This window comes from Oncorhynchus mykiss, chromosome 18, assembly GCF_013265735.2.
Source record: "Oncorhynchus mykiss isolate Arlee chromosome 18, USDA_OmykA_1.1, whole genome shotgun sequence".
Classification (NCBI taxonomy): Eukaryota; Metazoa; Chordata; class Actinopteri; order Salmoniformes; family Salmonidae; genus Oncorhynchus; species Oncorhynchus mykiss.
The window spans coordinates 6,028,899-6,048,732 of record NC_048582.1 but is presented as its reverse complement, the minus strand read 5'-3'; the positions used below and the strand labels follow the sequence as shown (position 1 = coordinate 6,048,732).

The 19,834-nt window shown below is 47.4% G+C and overlaps 1 protein-coding gene across 2 annotated transcripts in view; it reads left to right on the top strand.

The window, feature by feature from the left end:
- The window catches only part of LOC118936560 (transmembrane and coiled-coil domain-containing protein 3-like), a 30,142-nt gene that overhangs the window by 2,418 nt on the left and 7,890 nt on the right, over positions 1-19,834 (top strand). The window contains exons 2-12 of one of the 2 annotated variants that reach the window (XR_005037304.1): positions 389-666; positions 2,265-2,432; positions 3,509-3,688; positions 4,481-4,696; positions 11,489-11,617; positions 12,066-12,158; positions 15,006-15,192; positions 15,354-15,471; positions 16,313-16,508; positions 16,582-16,777; positions 19,674-19,824. Coding sequence is in view for 1 of the 2 variants with exons in the window: in XM_036951177.1 (XP_036807072.1) it covers positions 389-666; positions 2,265-2,432; positions 3,509-3,688; positions 4,481-4,696; positions 11,489-11,617; positions 12,066-12,158; positions 15,006-15,192; positions 15,354-15,471; positions 16,582-16,777; positions 19,674-19,824 (1,716 nt within the window). In the remaining variant the exon portion in view is untranslated. The remainder of the gene's footprint in view (positions 1-388; positions 667-2,264; positions 2,433-3,508; positions 3,689-4,480; positions 4,697-11,488; positions 11,618-12,065; positions 12,159-15,005; positions 15,193-15,353; positions 15,472-16,312; positions 16,509-16,581; positions 16,778-19,673; positions 19,825-19,834) is intronic. The other variant, XM_036951177.1, reaches the window with a different exon arrangement.

Genomic DNA, 19,834 nt, shown 5'->3' with positions numbered 1-19,834 from the left:
TGAGCAGGTATGAGCCCCGCCCCTATCCTCTCTATGGAACTAACCTCTCTGGTGATTCCGCTGGCTGGGAAACATTCATACAGCCTGTGTGTTGGGTTTGTTATCATAGCCTTTCTCTTCTCCTGTCTGCCACCAGCCTCTCTCAGTCCATAGTCTTTATTCTCTCCATTCCTGCTCATAGTCTTTTCTCTCCTCTCTCTCTCTCTCTCTCTCTCTCTCTCTCTCTCTCTCTCTCTCTCTCTCCTCTCTCTCCCCCCTCTCCCTCCTACTGACCTCTGCCCCTCCCACTCTCTCTCTCTCTCTCTCTCTCTGTCCCCCCCTCTCCCTCTCTGCCCCCCCCCCCCCCCCCTCTCCCTCTCTGCCCCTCCCCCTCTCTCTTTCTCTGAAGGGGCAGCAGCAGTAGTAGGTTGGATGCGGGTTGTGTGTGCGGTGCTGTGCCTTGGCCTTGTCGGGGCGCTGCAGCGTGAGCAGGTAGCTCAGCATGCCATCAAGCTGCATCGGGGCAGGGGTGCTGTGGCCAAGCACGCTTGGAGCTGGGTGTCTGATAACTGCCGGCGCCTGGGCAGCCTCATCCGACAGAAGAACACGGCCATTAAGAAGCTAGCTGTGGCTGCAGCCGCTGTGGGGCGAGACCACTCCCTCTCAGACCCAGAGAGACTCTTCCAGGTGGGCGCCAGAGTAAAATGGACCGTTTAGCTCCATGCCCTGACCCTAATCCTAACGGACCCTAACTCTAGGTCAATCTAACTATTTTTGGCTCAATATGGTTATTACCTTGTTATTAGAGAAACTCTAATAACTTGTTATTACCTTGTTATTAGAGACTAATAACTTGTTATTACCTTGTTATTAGAGAGACTCTAACTTGTTATTGCCTTGTTATTAGAGAGACTAATAACTTGTTATTACCTTGCTATTAGAGAGACTAATAACTTGTTATTACCTCGTTATTAGAGAGACTAATAACTTGTTATTACCTTGCTATTAGAGAGACTAATAACTTGTTATTACCTTGCTATTAGAGAGACTAATAACTTGTTATTACCTTGCTATTAGAGAGACTAATAACTTGTTATTACCTTGCTATTAGAGAGACTAATAACTTGTTATTACCTCGTTATTAGAGCGACTTTCCAGGTGAGCTTTTTAACCCCATCTCACCCTCACCCAGTGCTTAACTTGGACAGGAGCTCACCTGAGCTGAGTACCGGCACTTCTACTGCTGGAGCTCCTGCACCTCTATAGCAGTGGCTCCCAACTTTTTTCAGTTACTGTTACCGGAGTACTCCTGAAGTATCCCCTTCTGCATTTTACCAGTAGGCCTATTACCTCATGGGTCTCCTCAAGTACCCCGTGTGGATAGGCCAAGTACCCCGTGTGGATAGGCCAAGTACCCCGTGTGGATAGGCCAAGTACCCCGTGTGGATAGGCCAAGTACCCCGTGTGGATAGGCCAAGTACCCCGTGTGGATAGGCCAAGTACCCAGTGTGGATAGGCCAAGTACCCCGTGTGGATAGGCCAAGTACCCCGTGTGGATAGGCCAAGTACCCAGTGTGGATAGGCCAAGTACCCAGTGTGGATAGGCCAAGTACCCAGTGTGGATAGACCAAGTACCCCTGGTTGGGAACCACTGCTCAATAGAATATCAGCTCAAAAGTGTTGTGGAGCTCCTGCACCTAAATATAAACAGTACCAGCACCAAGTCCAGCACTGCCCTGACCCCACCTCTGACCTGAACCCTCCTCTGGAGAAATATGTTAATAAACATAACTGAACCCATGTGACCAAGCCACTGTTTAGTCAAAACGGACATTCTAAAAGGACTCTTAGCATCCAGATGTGTGTAAATAAAGGAGAGGAAAGTACTTTAGAATATTGAGGTGCAGCCCTGGTCTCACCCATCTTACCTTCTCTGTCCCATGTCTGCCAAGTGCACAGTCTGGATGTCAATAGAATGGAATCAAACACCTGGAAACCATGGAAACCATGTGTTTGATGTATTTGATACCATTCCACTGATTCCACTCCAGTCATTACCACGAGCCCGTCCTCCCTAATTAAGGTGCCTACAGCTTCCTATGGTGTACACTCTGAAGGGTCCTAGTCTAGTGTCCTCTCTCTTCTCTCTCCCCGTCCAAGGGTCCTAGTCTAGTGTCCTCTCTCTTCTCTCTCCCCGTCCAAGGGTCCTAGTCTAGTGTCCTCTCTCTTCTCTCTCCCCCGTCCAAGGGTCCTAGTGTCCTCTCTCTTCTCTCTCCCCCGTCCAGGTTCACACTCTGGAGGTGTTCCAGAAGGAGCTGAATGAGAGCGAACGCTCAGTCTTCCAGGCGGTGGTGGGCCTGCAGAGGGCGCTGCAGGGAGACTACAGGGACGTGGTCAACATGAAGGAGAGCAGCCGTCAGAGACTGGAGGCCCTCAGAGAAGCAGCCATTAAGGTGAGGGCAGGAGGAGCAGAGCAGCCATTAAGGTGAGGGCAGGAGGAGTAGTGCAGCCATTAAGGTGAGGGCAGGAGGAGCAGAGCAGCCATTAAGGTGAGGGCAGGAGGAGCAGAGCAGCCATTAAGGTGAGGGCAGGAGGAGCAGAGCAGCCATTAAGGTGAGGAGAGGAGAAACTTGGTTTTGATAGGAAGGTAGTGAATGTGATTAGTCGGTCTCCGTGGTAACAGCCGGGCGGAAAGGTTCTGCATTCTGACCAGCTGGAGAGGCTGGAACTCTTATCTCTGATTGGATGAGCCAGAGCAGGGGCAAGTGGGGCACAGCATTACTCTGCAAAATACAATGCTATCTGTGGAGGCCAGATCCGTGTGTGTGTGTGTGTGTGTGTGTGTTTGCCTAATATATATGGGTGTGTTTGTGTCTGTCTGGACAAAATGACATGCTATTAAAAACATTTTTGCAGTGGGGACAATAACATTTAGAACTTTCAAAAATATATATACTTTATTAAGGAAAAACATTTTCCATATTTTTTTCATTTTTAATGTTTATGTTTATCACACATAATATAATGTGAAAGTCTACATTAAGGTGTCTGTAATGGAATTAACATGGTACAACTAATGTAGACATTAATACATGCATTTCTATGGCTCCACAATATTTTGTACACCAGTGGAGGAGTGTCAAGATGGAGGGCCGATGGCTTCAACACAGCGCCCCCTGTTGTTCATCTAGTGTATGTATAAGTTATTGGTCTGACAGACCTTTTCTGCCCATCTATGTCTGACTTTCTGTGCTTTCTCTGTCTGTTTCTCTCTGTCTGTTTCTCTCTGTCTGTTTGTCTCTCTCTCTCTCTCTCTCTCTGCCTCTCTCTCTCTCTTTCTCTCTCTCTCTCTGCCTCTCTCTCTCTTTCTCTCTCTCTCTGCCTCTGTCTCTCTCTCTCTCTCTCTCTGCCTCTCTCTCTCTCTCTCTCTCTCTCTGCCTCTCTCTCTCTGCCTCTCTCTCTCTCTCTCGCTCTCTCTCTCTCTCTTTCTCTCTGCCTCTCTCTCTCTCTGCCTCTCTGTGTGTGTCAGGAGGAGCAGGAGTATGTAGAGCTGGTAGCAGCAGAGAAGCACCAGGTGGAGGCTGTGAAGAGTGCCCTGGCCCAGAACAAGACCCTGTCCATGCTGGATGAGATCCTCGAGGACGTCAGGAGAGCTGCTGACCGCCTGGAGGAGGAGATAGAGGACCACGCCTTCGACAACAATAAACAGGTTCATCAACAACAACATAGGTCATATAGAGGACAACAATAAACAGGTTCATCAACAACAACATAGGTCATATAGAGGACCATGCCTTCGACAACAATAAACAGGTTCATCAACAACAACAACAACACATAGGTCATATAGAGGACAACAATAAACAGGTTCATCATCAACAACAACAACACATAGGTCATATAGAGGACAACAATAAACAGGTTCATCAACAACAACAACACATAGGTCATATAGAGGACCATGCCTTCGACAACAATAAACAGGTTCATCAACAACAACAACAACACAGGTCATATAGAGGACAACAATAAACAGGTTCATCAACAACAACAACACATAGGTCATATAGAGGACAACAATAAACAGGTTCATCAACAACAACAACACATAGGTCATATAGAGGACCATGCCTTCGACAACAATAAACAGGTTCATCAACAACAACAACAACAACACATAGGTCATAGAGGACAACAATAAACAGGTTCATCAACAACAACAAACACTTAGGTCATATAGAGGACAACAATACACAGATTCATCAACAACAACAACAACAAACACAGGTCATATAGAGGACCACGTCTTTGATGACAAATGGGCCAGAATAGGAGTGCTGATCTAAGGATCAGTCTCCCTTTTTAGAGCATAATGAATCAGACTGTTTGGACAGGGAGGACCTGATCCCAGATCAGCAGTCTGAGAGGCTGTATAAAGGGGCTGTTATGTATTGTATTAAAGGCGATATACCAGTAGAGTTATTATCAGGATTGTGATCAGATGAATGGGGTGCACGTAGCCAACGTGGAGGCGGTGCTGAGAGTGGAGGAGGAGGAGGAAGACGGAGGGAAGAGAAGAAGGAACGCGTCAAGGAGAGGTGGAGAGGTGGAAGACGACGTGGGGCTGAGCATGCTCATCGACTCCCAGAACAACCAGTATGTTCTGACCAAGCCCAGAGACTCCACCATGCCCCGCTCCGATCAACACTTCATCAAGGTCAGTACCAACTTTAACCCCTGAACACTAATGATCCTATACATATGAAGACTGTCCTAAAACTCCAGCTGTAATCTGACTATATGAAGACTGTCCTGAGACTCCAACTGTAATCTGACTATATGAAGACTGTCCTGAGACTCCAGCTGTAATCTGACTATATGAAGACTGTCCTGAGACTCCAACTGTAATCTGACCATATGAAGACTGTCCTGAGACTCCAGCTGTAATCTGACCATATGAAGACTGTCCTGAGACTCCAGCTGTAATCTGACCATATGAAGACTGTCCTGAGACTCCAGCTGTAATCTGACTATATGAAGACTGTCCTGAGACTCCAGCTGTAATCTGACTATATGAAGACTGTCCTGAGACTCCAACTGTAATCTGACTATATGAAGACTGTCCTGAGACTCCAGCTGTAATCTGACCATATGAAGACTGTCCTGAGACTCCAGCTGTAATCTGACTATATGAAGACTGTCCTGAGACTCCAGCTGTAATCTGACCATATGAAGACTGTCCTGAGACTCCAGCTGTAATCTGACTATATGAAGACTGTCCTGAGACTCCAGCTGTAATATGACCATATGAAGACTGTCCTGAGACTCCAGCTGTAATCTGACCATATGAAGACTGTCCTGAGACTCCAGCTGTAATCTGACCATATTAAGACTGTCCTGAGACTCCAGTTGTAATCTGACCATATGAAGACTGTCCTGAGACTCCAGCTGTAATCTGACCATATGAAGACTGTCCTGAGACTCCAGCTGTAATCTGACCATATGAAGACTGTCCTGAGACTCCAGCTGTAATCTGACCATATGAAGACTGTCCTGAGACTCCAGCTGTAATCTGACCATATGAAGACTGTCCTGAGACTCCAGCTGTAATCTGACCATATGAAGACTGTCCTGAGACTCCAGCTGTAATCTGACCATATGAAGACTGTCCTGAGACTCCAGCTGTAATCTGACCATATGAAGACTGTCCTGAGACTCCAGCTGTAATCTGACCATATGAAGACTGTCCTGAGACTCCAGCTGTAATCTGACCATATGAAGACTCTCCTGAGACTCCAGCTGCAATCTGACCATATGAAGACTGTCCTGGGCCTCCAGCTGTAATCTGACTATATGAAGACTGTCCTGAGACTCCAGCTGTAATCTGACCATATGAAGACTGTCCTGAGACTCCAGCTGTAATCTGACCATATGAAGACTGTCCTGAGACTCCAGCTGCAATCTGACCATATGAAGACTGTCCTGAGACTCCAGCTGTAATCTGACTATATGAAGACTGTCCTGAGACTCCAGCTGTAATCTGACCATATGAAGACTGTCCTGAGACTCCAGCTGTAATCTGACCATATGAAGACTGTCCTGAGACTCCAGCTGTAATCTGACCATATGAAGACTGTCCTGAGACTCCAGCTGTAATCTGACTATATGAAGACTGTCCTGAGACTCCAGCTGTAATCTAACCATATGAAGACTGTCCTGAGACTCCAGCTGTAATCTGACTATATGAAGACTGTCCTGAGACTCCAGCTGTAATCTGACCATATGAAGACTGTCCTGAGACTCCAGCTGTAATCTGACTATATGAAGACTGTCCTGAGACTCCAGCTGTAATCTGACTATATGAAGACTGTCCTGAGACTCCAGCTGTAATCTGACCATATGAAGACTGTCCTGAGACTCCAGCTGTAATCTGACCATATGAAGACTGTCCTGAGACTCCAGCTGTAATCTGACTATATGAAGACTGTCCTGAGACTCCAGCTGTAATCTGACTATATGAAGACTGTCCTGAGACTCCAGCTGTAATCTGACCATATGAAGACTGTCCTGAGACTCCAGCTGTAATCTGACTATATGAAGACTGTCCTGAGTCCAGCTGTAATCTGACTATATGAAGACTGTCCTGAGACTCCAGCTGTAATCTGACCATATGAAGACTGTCCTGAGACTCCAGCTGTAATCTGACCATATGAAGACTGTCCTGAGACTCCAGCTGTAATCTGACCATATGAAGACTGTCCTGAGACTCCAGCTGTAATCTGACTATATGAAGACTGTCCTGAGACTCCAGCTGTAATCTGACCATATGAAGACTGTCCTGAGACTCCAGCTGTAATCTGACTATATGAAGACTGTCCTGAGACTCCAGCTGTAATCTGACCATATGAAGACTGTCCTGAGACTCCAGCTGTAATCTGACCATATGAAGACTGTCCTGAGACTCCAGCTGTAATCTGACCATATGAAGACTGTCCTGAGACTCCAGCTGTAATCTGACTATATGAAGACTGTCCTGAGACTCCAGCTGTAATCTAACCATATGAAGACTGTCCTGAGACTCCAGCTGTAATCTGACTATATGAAGACTGTCCTGAGACTCCAGCTGTAATCTGACCATATGAAGACTGTCCTGAGACTCCAGCTGTAATCTGACTATATGAAGACTGTCCTGAGACTCCAGCTGTAATCTGACTATATGAAGACTGTCCTGAGACTCCAGCTGTAATCTGACCATATGAAGACTGTCCTGAGACTCCAGCTGTAATCTGACCATATGAAGACTGTCCTGAGACTCCAGCTGTAATCTGACCATATGAAGACTGTCCTGAGACTCCAGCTGTAATCTGACTATATGAAGACTGTCCTGAGACTCCAGCTGTAATCTAACCATATGAAGACTGTCCTGAGACTCCAGCTGTAATCTGACTATATGAAGACTGTCCTGAGACTCCAGCTGTAATCTGACCATATGAAGACTGTCCTGAGACTCCAGCTGTAATCTGACTATATGAAGACTGTCCTGAGACTCCAGCTGTAATCTGACTATATGAAGACTGTCCTGAGACTCCAGCTGTAATCTGACCATATGAAGACTGTCCTGAGACTCCAGCTGTAATCTGACCATATGAAGACTGTCCTGAGACTCCAGCTGTAATCTGACTATATGAAGACTGTCCTGAGACTCCAGCTGTAATCTGACTATATGAAGACTGTCCTGAGACTCCAGCTGTAATCTGACCATATGAAGACTGTCCTGAGACTCCAGCTGTAATCTGACTATATGAAGACTGTCCTGAGTCCAGCTGTAATCTGACTATATGAAGACTGTCCTGAGACTCCAGCTGTAATCTGACCATATGAAGACTGTCCTGAGACTCCAGCTGTAATCTGACCATATGAAGACTGTCCTGAGACTCCAGCTGTAATCTGACCATATGAAGACTGTCCTGAGACTCCAGCTGTAATCTGACTATATGAAGACTGTCCTGAGACTCCAGCTGTAATCTGACTATATGAAGACTGTCCTGAGACTCCAGCTGTAATCTGACCATATGAAGACTGTCCTGAGACTCCAGCTGTAATCTGACTATATGAAGACTGTCCTGAGACTCCAGCTGTAATATGACCATATGAAGACTGTCCTGAGACTCCAGCTGTAATCTGACCATATGAAGACTGTCCTGAGACTCCAGCTGTAATCTGACTATATGAAGACTGTCCTGAGACTCCAGCTGTAATCTGACCATATGAAGACTGTCCTGAGACTCCAGCTGTAATCTGACCATATGAAGACTGTCCTGAGACTCCAGCTGTAATCTGACCATATGAAGACTGTCCTGAGACTCCAGCTGTAATCTGACCATATGAAGACTGTCCTGAGACTCCAGCTGTAATCTGACCATATGAAGACTGTCCTGAGACTCCAGCTGTAATCTGACCATATGAAGACTGTCCTGAGACTCCAGCTGTAATCTGACCATATGAAGACTGTCCTGAGACTCCAGCTGTAATCTGACCATATGAAGACTGTCCTGAGACTCCAGCTGTAATCTGACCATATGAAGACTGTCCTGAGACTCCAGCTGTAATCTGACCATATGAAGACTCTCCTGAGACTCCAGCTGCAATCTGACCATATGAAGACTGTCCTGGGCCTCCAGCTGTAATCTGACTATATGAAGACTGTCCTGAGACTCCAGCTGTAATCTGACCATATGAAGACTGTCCTGAGACTCCAGCTGTAATCTGACCATATGAAGACTGTCCTGAGACTCCAGCTGCAATCTGACCATATGAAGACTGTCCTGAGACTCCAGCTGTAATCTGACTATATGAAGACTGTCCTGAGACTCCAGCTGTAATCTGACCATATGAAGACTGTCCTGAGACTCCAGCTGTAATCTGACCATATGAAGACTGTCCTGAGACTCCAGCTGTAATCTGACCATATGAAGACTGTCCTGAGACTCCAGCTGTAATCTGACTATATGAAGACTGTCCTGAGACTCCAGCTGTAATCTAACCATATGAAGACTGTCCTGAGACTCCAGCTGTAATCTGACTATATGAAGACTGTCCTGAGACTCCAGCTGTAATCTGACCATATGAAGACTGTCCTGAGACTCCAGCTGTAATCTGACTATATGAAGACTGTCCTGAGACTCCAGCTGTAATCTGACTATATGAAGACTGTCCTGAGACTCCAGCTGTAATCTGACCATATGAAGACTGTCCTGAGACTCCAGCTGTAATCTGACCATATGAAGACTGTCCTGAGACTCCAGCTGTAATCTGACTATATGAAGACTGTCCTGAGACTCCAGCTGTAATCTGACTATATGAAGACTGTCCTGAGACTCCAGCTGTAATCTGACCATATGAAGACTGTCCTGAGACTCCAGCTGTAATCTGACTATATGAAGACTGTCCTGAGTCCAGCTGTAATCTGACTATATGAAGACTGTCCTGAGACTCCAGCTGTAATCTGACCATATGAAGACTGTCCTGAGACTCCAGCTGTAATCTGACCATATGAAGACTGTCCTGAGACTCCAGCTGTAATCTGACCATATGAAGACTGTCCTGAGACTCCAGCTGTAATCTGACTATATGAAGACTGTCCTGAGACTCCAGCTGTAATCTGACCATATGAAGACTGTCCTGAGACTCCAGCTGTAATCTGACTATATGAAGACTGTCCTGAGACTCCAGCTGTAATCTGACCATATGAAGACTGTCCTGAGACTCCAGCTGTAATCTGACCATATGAAGACTGTCCTGAGACTCCAGCTGTAATCTGACCATATGAAGACTGTCCTGAGACTCCAGCTGTAATCTGACTATATGAAGACTGTCCTGAGACTCCAGCTGTAATCTAACCATATGAAGACTGTCCTGAGACTCCAGCTGTAATCTGACTATATGAAGACTGTCCTGAGACTCCAGCTGTAATCTGACCATATGAAGACTGTCCTGAGACTCCAGCTGTAATCTGACTATATGAAGACTGTCCTGAGACTCCAGCTGTAATCTGACTATATGAAGACTGTCCTGAGACTCCAGCTGTAATCTGACCATATGAAGACTGTCCTGAGACTCCAGCTGTAATCTGACCATATGAAGACTGTCCTGAGACTCCAGCTGTAATCTGACTATATGAAGACTGTCCTGAGACTCCAGCTGTAATCTGACTATATGAAGACTGTCCTGAGACTCCAGCTGTAATCTGACCATATGAAGACTGTCCTGAGACTCCAGCTGTAATCTGACTATATGAAGACTGTCCTGAGTCCAGCTGTAATCTGACTATATGAAGACTGTCCTGAGACTCCAGCTGTAATCTGACCATATGAAGACTGTCCTGAGACTCCAGCTGTAATCTGACCATATGAAGACTGTCCTGAGACTCCAGCTGTAATCTGACCATATGAAGACTGTCCTGAGACTCCAGCTGTAATCTGACTATATGAAGACTGTCCTGAGACTCCAGCTGTAATCTGACTATATGAAGACTGTCCTGAGACTCCAGCTGTAATCTGACCATATGAAGACTGTCCTGAGACTCCAGCTGTAATCTGACTATATGAAGACTGTCCTGAGACTCCAGCTGTAATATGACCATATGAAGACTGTCCTGAGACTCCAGCTGTAATCTGACCATATGAAGACTGTCCTGAGACTCCAGCTGTAATCTGACCATATTAAGACTGTCCTGAGACTCCAGTTGTAATCTGACCATATGAAGACTGTCCTGAGACTCCAGCTGTAATCTGACCATATGAAGACTCTCCTGAGACTCCAGCTGCAATCTGACCATATGAAGACTGTCCTGAGACTCCAGCTGTAATCTGACTATATGAAGACTGTCCTGAGACTCCAGCTGTAATCTGACCATATGAAGACTGTCCTGAGACTCCAGCTGTAATCTGACCATATGAAGACTGTCCTGAGACTCCAGCTGCAATCTGACCATATGAAGACTGTCCTGAGACTCCAGCTGTAATCTGACCATATGAAGACTGTCCTGAGACTCCAGCTGTAATCTGACTATATGAAGACTGTCCTGAGACTCCAGCTGTAATCTGACTATATGAAGACTGTCCTGAGACTCCAGCTGTAATCTGACCATATGAAGACTGTCCTGAGACTCCAGCTGTAATCTGACTATATGAAGACTGTCCTAAGTCCAGCTGTAATCTGACTATATGAAGACTGTCCTGAGACTCCAGCTGTAATCTGACCATATGAAGACTGTCCTGAGACTCCAGCTGTAATCTGACTATATGAAGACTGTCCTGAGACTCCAGCTGTAATCTGACTATATGAAGACTGTCCTGAGACTCCAGCTGTAATCTGACTATATGAAGACTGTCCTGAGACTCTAGCTGTAATCTGACCATATGGGTCTTCAAATGAAATTACTATTTCACACAATTCTAATCTGTGTCCCTGTGGTGTCCTGTCCTGTTGTCTGTGATTGGCTGGTCAGGACCTGGTCTCCGTAGTGATGCTGTCTCTGCCGTGTGGTTGGCTGTGCACTATGATGGGCCTGCCCCCCATGTTTGGTTACATCGTCTGTGGAGTCCTCCTGGGTCCCTCTGGACTCAACAGCATCAAGGTGAGACATGCAACAGTGTCTCTGTCTGTCTGTCTGTCTGCCTGCCTGCCTGTCTGCCTGTCTGCCTGTCTGTCTGTCTGTCTGTCTGTCTGTCTGTCTGTCTGTCTGTCTGTCTGTCTGTCTGTCTCTCTGCCTGCCTGTCTCTCTGCCTGCCTGTCTCACTGCCTGTCTCTCTGCCCGCCTGTCTGTCTGTCTGTCTGCCTGTCTGTCTGCCCGTCTGTCTGCCTGTCTGTCTGCCCGCCTGTCTGTCTCTGTCTGTCTGTCTGCCTCTGTCTGTCTGTCAGCCTGCCTGTCTCTCTGCCTGTCTGCCTGCCTGTCTCACTGCCTGTCTCTCTGCCTGCCTGCCTGCCTGCCTGCCTGCCTGCCTGCCTGCCTGCCTGCCTGCCTGTCTGTCTGTCTGTCTGCCTGCGTGTCTGCCTGTGTGAGAGAGTAATGTATCTCTGTGCAGTCTATGGTGCAGGTAGAGACGCTGGGAGAGTTGGGAGTGTTCTTCACTCTCTTCGTGGTCGGTCTCGAGTTCTCCCCAGAGCGACTTCGGAAGGTAGGCTGCCTAGTGTTGCATAAATGTGAATTCCCTGTGTTTTATATTTATTTCCACACTATGAGGGTGGAATAATACTGTGAAATTGATGATGATGATGATGCCCTTCTAGTGGAACAGCTGTTTAGAACCACTGCCTGTTTTGGTGGGATGGAGTTTTGATCTGTCGGGTGACATCACCAGACAGGAAAGGACTTAACATTGGTGTGAAGTGTGTAACTCTGACCTACATTTTCACAGTGGGACTCAGAAACCCACATTCTTACATTCTTTCACCAACTCCGTCTCAGCAGAGAGCGACGTCTAACTCTCTCTCCTCTTAATTTCGCTATCTGTTTATCACACACTTCCTTATCAGTCTTCCTCCCCTCCCCTCCCTCCCTCCCTGCCTCCCTCCCTCCCTCTCTCTCTCTCTCTCTCCCTCCCTCCCTGGCCTCCCTCGCTCCCTGGCCTCCCTCGCTCCCTGGCCTCCTTCGCTCCCTGGCCTCCTTCGCTCCCTGGCCTCCCTCGCTCCCTGGCCTCCCTCCCTCCCTCCCTGGCCTCCCTCCCTCTCTCTCTCTCTCTCTCTCTCTCTCTCTCTCGCCTCCCTCCCTTCCTGCCTCCCTCCCTCTCCCTCCCTCTCCCTGGCCTCCCTCCCTGGCCCTCCCTCCCCCTCTCTCCCTCTCTCTCTCTCTCTCTCTCTCTCTCGCCTTCCTCCCTCCCTCCCTCTCCCTGGCCTCCCTCCCTGGCCCTCCCTCCCCCCCTCTCTCTCTCTCTCTCTCTCTCTCTCTCTCTCTCTCTCTCTCTCTCCCTGGCCTCCCTCCCTCTCTCTCTCTCTCTCTCTCTCTCGCCTCCCTCCCTTCCTGCCTCCCTCCCTCTCCCTCCCTCTCCCTGGCCTCCCTCCCTGGCCCTCCCTCCCCCTCTCTCTCTCTCTCTCTCTCTCTCTCTCTCTCGCCTTCCTCCCTCCCTCCCTCTCCCTGGCCTCCCTCCCTGCCCCCCCCCCCCCCCCCCCCTCTCTCTCTCTCTCTCTCTCTCTCTCTCTCTCTCTCTCTCTCTCTCTCTCTCTCTCTCTCTCTCTCCCTGGCCTCCCTCCCTCCCTCGCCTTCCTCCCTCCCTCTCTCTCTCTCCCTCCCTCTCTTCTCTGGAACGTGTTCTAATGAGATAATTATATTGTGTTCATGACCATTTTATATGTGTGGACGTGTTCAACTGTTCTTGTCACTAGAATAGTAAACAAACTAACATTTGACCAACGGGGACATTTTGTTGGTCCCCATGAGTTTAAATGCTATTTCTAGGTGGTTTAAGGTTAAGGTTAGAATTCGTTTTAGGTTTAAGAGCTAGGGTTAGTTTTAGGGTTAGGAGCCAGGGTTAGGTTTTGGGTTAAGGTTAGGGTAACAGTACAGCTTAGGTTTAGGTTTTTGGGTTAGGGTAAGGGTAAGAGTACGGGTTAGGTTTTTGGGTTAGGGTAAGAGTACGGGTTAGGTTTTTGGGTTAGGGTAAGAGTAAGAGTACGGGTTAGGTTTTTGGGTTAAGGTTAGGGTAAGAGTACGGGTTAGGTTTTTGGGTTAAGGTTAGGGTAAGGGTAAGAGTACGGGTTAGGTTTTTGGGTTAAGGTTAGGGTAAGAGTACGGGTTAGGTTTTTGGGTTAAGGTTAGGGTAAGAGTACGGGTTAGGTTTTTGGGTTAGGGTAGGAGTAAGAGTAAGAGTACGGGTTAGGTTTTTGGGTTAAGGTAAGGGTAAGAGTACGGGTTAGGTTTTTGGGTTAAGGTTAGGGTAAGAGTAAGAGTACGGGTTAGGTTTTTGGGTTAGGGTAGGAGTAAGAGTACGGGTTAGGTTTTTGGGTTAGGGTAAGAGTAAGAGTACGGGTTAGGTTTTTGGGTTAAGGTAAGAGTAAGAGTAAGAGTTAGGGTTAGGTTTTTGGGTTAAGGTTAGGGTAAGGGTAAGAGTAAGAGTACGGGTTAGGTTTTTGGGTTAAGGTTAGGGTAAGAGTACGGGTTAGGTTTTTGGGTTAAGGTTAGGGTAAGGGTAAGAGTACGGGTTAGGTTTTTGGGTTAAGGTTAGGGTAAGAGTACGGGTTAGGTTTTTGGGTTAAGGTTAGGGTAAGAGTACGGGTTAGGTTTTTGGGTTAGGGTAGGAGTAAGAGTAAGAGTACGGGTTAGGTTTTTGGGTTAAGGTTAGGGTAAGGGTAAGAGTAAGAGTACGGGTTAGGTTTTTGGGTTAAGGTAAGGGTAAGAGTACGGGTTAGGTTTTTGGGTTAAGGTTAGGGTAAGAGTAAGAGTACGGGTTAGGTTTTTGGGTTAGGGTAGGAGTAAGAGTACGGGTTAGGTTTTTGGGTTAGGGTAAGAGTAAGAGTACGGGTTAGGTTTTTGGGTTAAGGTTAGGGTAAGGGTAAGAGTAAGAGTACGGGTTAGGTTTTTGGGTTAAGGTTAGGGTAAGGGTAGGAGTAAGAGTACGGGTTAGGTTTTTAGGTTAAGGTTAGGGTAAGGGTAGGAGTAAGAGTACGGGTTAGGTTTTTGGGTTAAGGTAAGGGTAAGAGTACGGGTTAGGTTTTTGGGTTAAGGTAAGAGTTAGGGTTAGGTTTTTGGGTTAAGGTTAGGGTAAGGGTAAGAGTAAGAGTTAGGGTTAGGTTTTTGGGTTAAGGTTAGGGTAAGGGTAAGAGTAAGAGTACGGGTTAGGTTTTTGGGTTAAGGTAAGAGTTAGGGTTAGGTTTTTGGGTTAAGGTTAGGGTAAGGGTAGGAGTAAGAGTTAGGGGTTAGGGAAAATAGGATTTTGAGTGGGACTGAATTGTGTGTCCCCACCAGATTAGTTGTACAAGACTGTGTGTGTGTATTTAACATGTGTGTACTGTCCTATGTGTGTGTGCAGGTGTGGAAAATCTCTGTGCAGGGTTCATGCTACCTCAGTCTGTTGATGGTGGCTACAGGGCTGCTGTGGGGTCAGGTGCTGCATATCCGTCCCACCCAGACCGTCTTCATCTCCTCCTGTCTCTCTCTATCCTCCACGCCGCTGGTCTCACGCTTCCTGGCTGGGGGCGCCCGCGCAGACAAGGACGGTACGGAGACTACGGACGTGTGTGTGTGTGTGTGTGTGTGTGTGTGTGTGTGTGTGAGAGAGACAGAGACTTGACTTCCAATGCTCTTTATTTTAATGTTAAAGAACCACCTGTCTTTAAATGAGTAACTGGCTACAAACATTAAAACTGTGTGTGTGTAGGGGAGCTGGACTACAGCAGTGTTCTCCTGGGGATGTTGGTAATGCAGGATGTTCAGCTGGGTCTGTTCATAGCCGTCATGCCCACCCTCATACAGGTGTCATCTGGCCACCTGGACAGGTGAGCGCACACACACACACACACACACACACACACACACACAGCTGTATATGCACTACTATCTAGACACACCCTGTCCCAAAACTCAACTCATGCTAGTAAGGTGTGTAGTTCCAAAGATGTGTTAGAAGTTCTAATGTTTAATACTGTTGTGTCCTGTCTTCTGAGGGTCCTGTCTTGTCTTCTGAGGGTCCTGTCATGTGTTTTGTCTTCTGAGGGTCCTGTCCTGTGTTTTGTCTTCTGAGGGTCCTGTCTTGTCTTCTGAGGGTCCTGTCCTGTGTTTTGTCTTCTGAGGGTCCTGTCTTGTCTTCTGAGGGTCCTGTCCTGTCTTCTGAGGGTCCTGTCCTGTCTTCTGAGGGTCCTGTCTTGTCTTCTGAGGGTCCTGTCCTGTGTTTTGTCTTCTGAGGGTCCTGTCTTGTCTTCTGAGGGTCCTGTCCTGTCTTCTGAGGGTCCTGTCTTGTCTTCTGAGGGTCCTGTCCTGTGTTTTGTCTTCTGAGGGTCCTGTCTTGTCTTCTGAGGGTCCTGTCTTGTCTTCTGAGGGTCCTGTCCTGTGTTTTCTTCTGAGGGTCCTGTCTTGTCTTCTGAGGGTCCTGTCTTGTCTTCTGAGGGTCCTGTCTTCTGAGGGTCCTGTGTTTTGTCTTCTGAGGGTCCTGTCCTGTGTTTTGTCTTCTGAGGGTCCTGTTTTGTCTTCTTAGGGTCCTGTCTTCTGAGGGTCCTGTCCTGTGTTTTGTCTTCAGAGGGTCCTGTTTTGTCTTCTGAGGGTTCTGTCTTCTGAGGGTCCTGTTCTGTCTTCTGAGGGTTCTGTCTTCTGAGGGTTCTGTCCTGTGTTCTGTCTTCTGAGGGTCCTGTTCTGTCTTCTGAGGGTCCTGTTCTGTCTTCTGAGGGTCCTGTTCTGTCTTCTGAGGGTCCTGTTCTGTCTTCTGAGGGTCCTGTCTTCTGAGGGTCCTGTTTTGTCTTCTGAGGGTCCTGTTTTGTCTTCTGAGGGTCCTGTTCTGTCTTCTGAGGGTCCTGTCCTGTGCTCTGTCCTCCTAGCCCAGGTCCTGTTCTCTCTGTAAACCAGTGTTCTGTGTTGTGAGGCTGGTGTTCTATGTTTTATCCTGTGTTCTGTAGTGTCCTGTTTGGAGGTCTGCACGTCCTCCTGCTCCTGTCCCAGGTCCTGTTCTCTCTGGCTATGGTACTACTGCTGTGTGTTCTCCTCAAATCCTTCCTGATTGGTCCATACTACAGGAAGCTCCATGCTGAGTCTAAAGGCAACAAGGAGATCCTGGTTCTGGGGACCGCTGCCTTCGTATTCCTCATGCTCACCGTATGTACCCCCTCCCCCCTCTATCCTCTCCTCTGTGAGATATACAGTGCCTTGCGAAAGTATTCGGCCCCCATGAACTTTGCGACCTTTTGCCACATTTCAGGCTTCAAACATAAAGATATAAAACTGCATTTTTTTGTGAAGAATCAACAACAAGTGGGACACAATCATGAAGTGGAACGACATTTATTGGATATTTCAAACTTTTTTAACAAATCAAAAACTGAAAAATTGTCCGGGCAAAATTATTCAGCCCCCTTAAGTTAATACTTTGTAGCGCCACCTTTTGCTGTGATTACAGCTGTAAGTCGCTTGGGGTATGTCTCTATCAGTTTTGCACATCGAGAGACTGAAATTTTTTCCCATTCCTCCTTGCAAAACAGCTCGAGCTCAGTGAGGTTGGATGGAGAGCATTTGTGAACAGCAGTTTTCAGTTCTTTCCACAGATTCTCGATTGGATTCAGGTCTGGACTTTGACTTGGCCATTCTAACACCTGGATATGTTTATTTTTGAACCATTCCATTGTAGATTTTGCTTTATGTTTTGGATCATTGTCTTGTTGGAAGACAAATCTCCGTCCCAGTCTCAGGTCTTTTGCAGACTCCATCAGGTTTTCTTCCAGAATGGTCCTGTATTTGGCTCCATCCATCTTCCCATCAATTTTAACCATCTTCCCTGTCCCTGCTGAAGAAAAGCAGGCCCAAACCATGATGCTGCCACCACCATGTTTGACAGTGTGTTCAGCTGTGTTGCTTTTACGCCAAACATAACGTTTTGCATTGTTGCCAAAAAGTTCAATTTTGGTTTCATTTGACCAGAGCACCTTCTTCCACATGTTTGGTGTGTCTCCCAGGTGGCTTGTGGCAAACTTTAAACAACACTTTTTATGGATATCTTTAAGAAATGGCTTTCTTCTTGCCACTCTTCCATAAAGGCCAGATTTGTGCAATATACGACTGATTGTTGTCCTATGGACAGAGTCTCCCACTTCATCTGTAGATCTCTGCAGTTCATCCAGAGTGATCATGGGCCTCTTGGCTGCATCTCTGATCAGTCTTCTCCTTGTATGAGCTGAAAGTTTAGAGGGGCGGTGCAGGTGCATTTATACGGAGACTTGATTACACACAGGTGGATTGTATTTATCATCATTAGTCATTTAGGTCAACATTGGATCATTCAGAGATCCTCACTGAACTTCTGGAGAGAGTTTGCTGCACTGAAAGTAAAGGGGCTGAATAATTTTGCACGCCCAATTTTTCAGTTTTTGATTTGTTAAAAAAGTTTGAAATATCCAATAAATGTCGTTCCACTTCATGATTGTGTCCCACTTGTTGTTGATTCTTCACAAAAAAAATACAGTTTTATATCTTTATGTTTGAAGCCTGAAATGTGGCAAAAGGTTGCAAAGTTCAAGGGGGCCGAATACTTTCGCAAGGCACTGTAGCTCCCCCCTCTATCCTCTCCTCTGTGAGATATAGCTCCCCCCTCTATCCTCTCCTCTGTGATATATAGCTCCCCCTCTATCCTCTCCTCTGTGAGATATAGCTCCCCCCTCTATCTTCTCCTCTGTGAGATATAGCTCCCCCTCTATCCTCTCCTCTGTGAGATATAGCCCCCCCTCTATCCTCTCCTCTGTGAGATATAGCCCCCCCTCTATCCTCTCCTCTGTGAGATATAGCTCCCCCCTCTATCCTCTCCTCTGTGAGATGTAGCTTCCTCTCCTCTGTGAGATATAGCTCCCCCCTCTATCCTCTCCTCTGTGAGATATAGCCCCCCCACCTCTATCCTCTCCTCTGTGAGATATAGCTCCCCCTCTATCCTCTCCTCAGTGAGATATAGCTCCCCCTCTATCCTCTCCTCTGTGAGATATAGCTCCCCCCTCTATCCTCTCCTCTGTGAGATATAGCTCCCCCTCTATCCTCTCCTCTGTGAGATATAGCTCCCCCCTCTATCCTCTCCTCTGTGAGATATAGCTCCCCCCTCTATCCTCTCCTCTGCGAGATATAGCTCCCCCCTCTATCCTCTCCTCTGTGAGATATAGCTCCCCCCCTCTATCCTCTCCTCTGTGAGATATAGCTCCCCCCTCTATCCTCTCCTCTGTGAGATGTAGCTCCCCCCTCTATCCTCTCCTCTGTGAGATATAGCTCCCCCCCCTCTATCCTCTCCTCTGTGAGATATAGCTCCCCCTCTATCCTCTCCTCTGTGAGATATAGCTCCCCCCTCTATCCTCTCCTCTGTGAGATATAGCCCCCCCTCTATCCTCTCCTCTGTGAGATATAGCTCCCCCTCTATCCTCTCCTCTGTGAGATATAGCTCCCCCTCTATCCTCTCCTCTGTGAGATATAGCTCCCCCTCTATCCTCTCCTCTGAGAGATGTAGCTTCCTCTCCTCTGAGATATGTAGCTCCCCCTCCTCTATCCCCTCCTCTGAGAGATGTAGCTTCCTCTCCTCTGTGAGATGTAGCTCCCCCTCCTCTATCCCCTCCTCTGAGAGATGTAGCTTCCCCTCCTCTATCCCCTCCTCTGAGAGATGTAGCTCCCCCTCCTCTATCCCCTCCTCTGAGAGATGTAGCTCCCCCTCCTCTATCCCCTCCTCTGAGAGATGTAGCTTCCCCTCCTCTATCCCCTCCTCGGAGAGATGTAGCTTCCTCTCCTCTGAGAGATGTAGCTTCCCCTCCGCTATCCTCTCCTCTGAGAGATGTAGCTTCCTCTCCTCTGAGAGATGTAGCTCTCTTCTCCAACAGCGGTTATGTTTCCTGTACAATCAAGTACTACAATTGACATTCCAATACAAATACAATACTGTGTCATTAGGGAGTTTATGATATAAATGGTTAAACTATATAGATTCTACCAAATGTATGTCAAATGATGTTTTTCCCCCGGCGTTTCCCAGGTGACAGAGTTCCTGGACATTTCCATGGAGCTGGGCTGCTTCCTGGCTGGAGCGCTTCTCTCCTCGCAGGGTCACATTTGCACCACGGAGGTCATGGGCTGCATCGAGCCAATCAGAGACTTCCTCGCCATCATCTTCTTCGCCTCCATTGGTCAGAACTG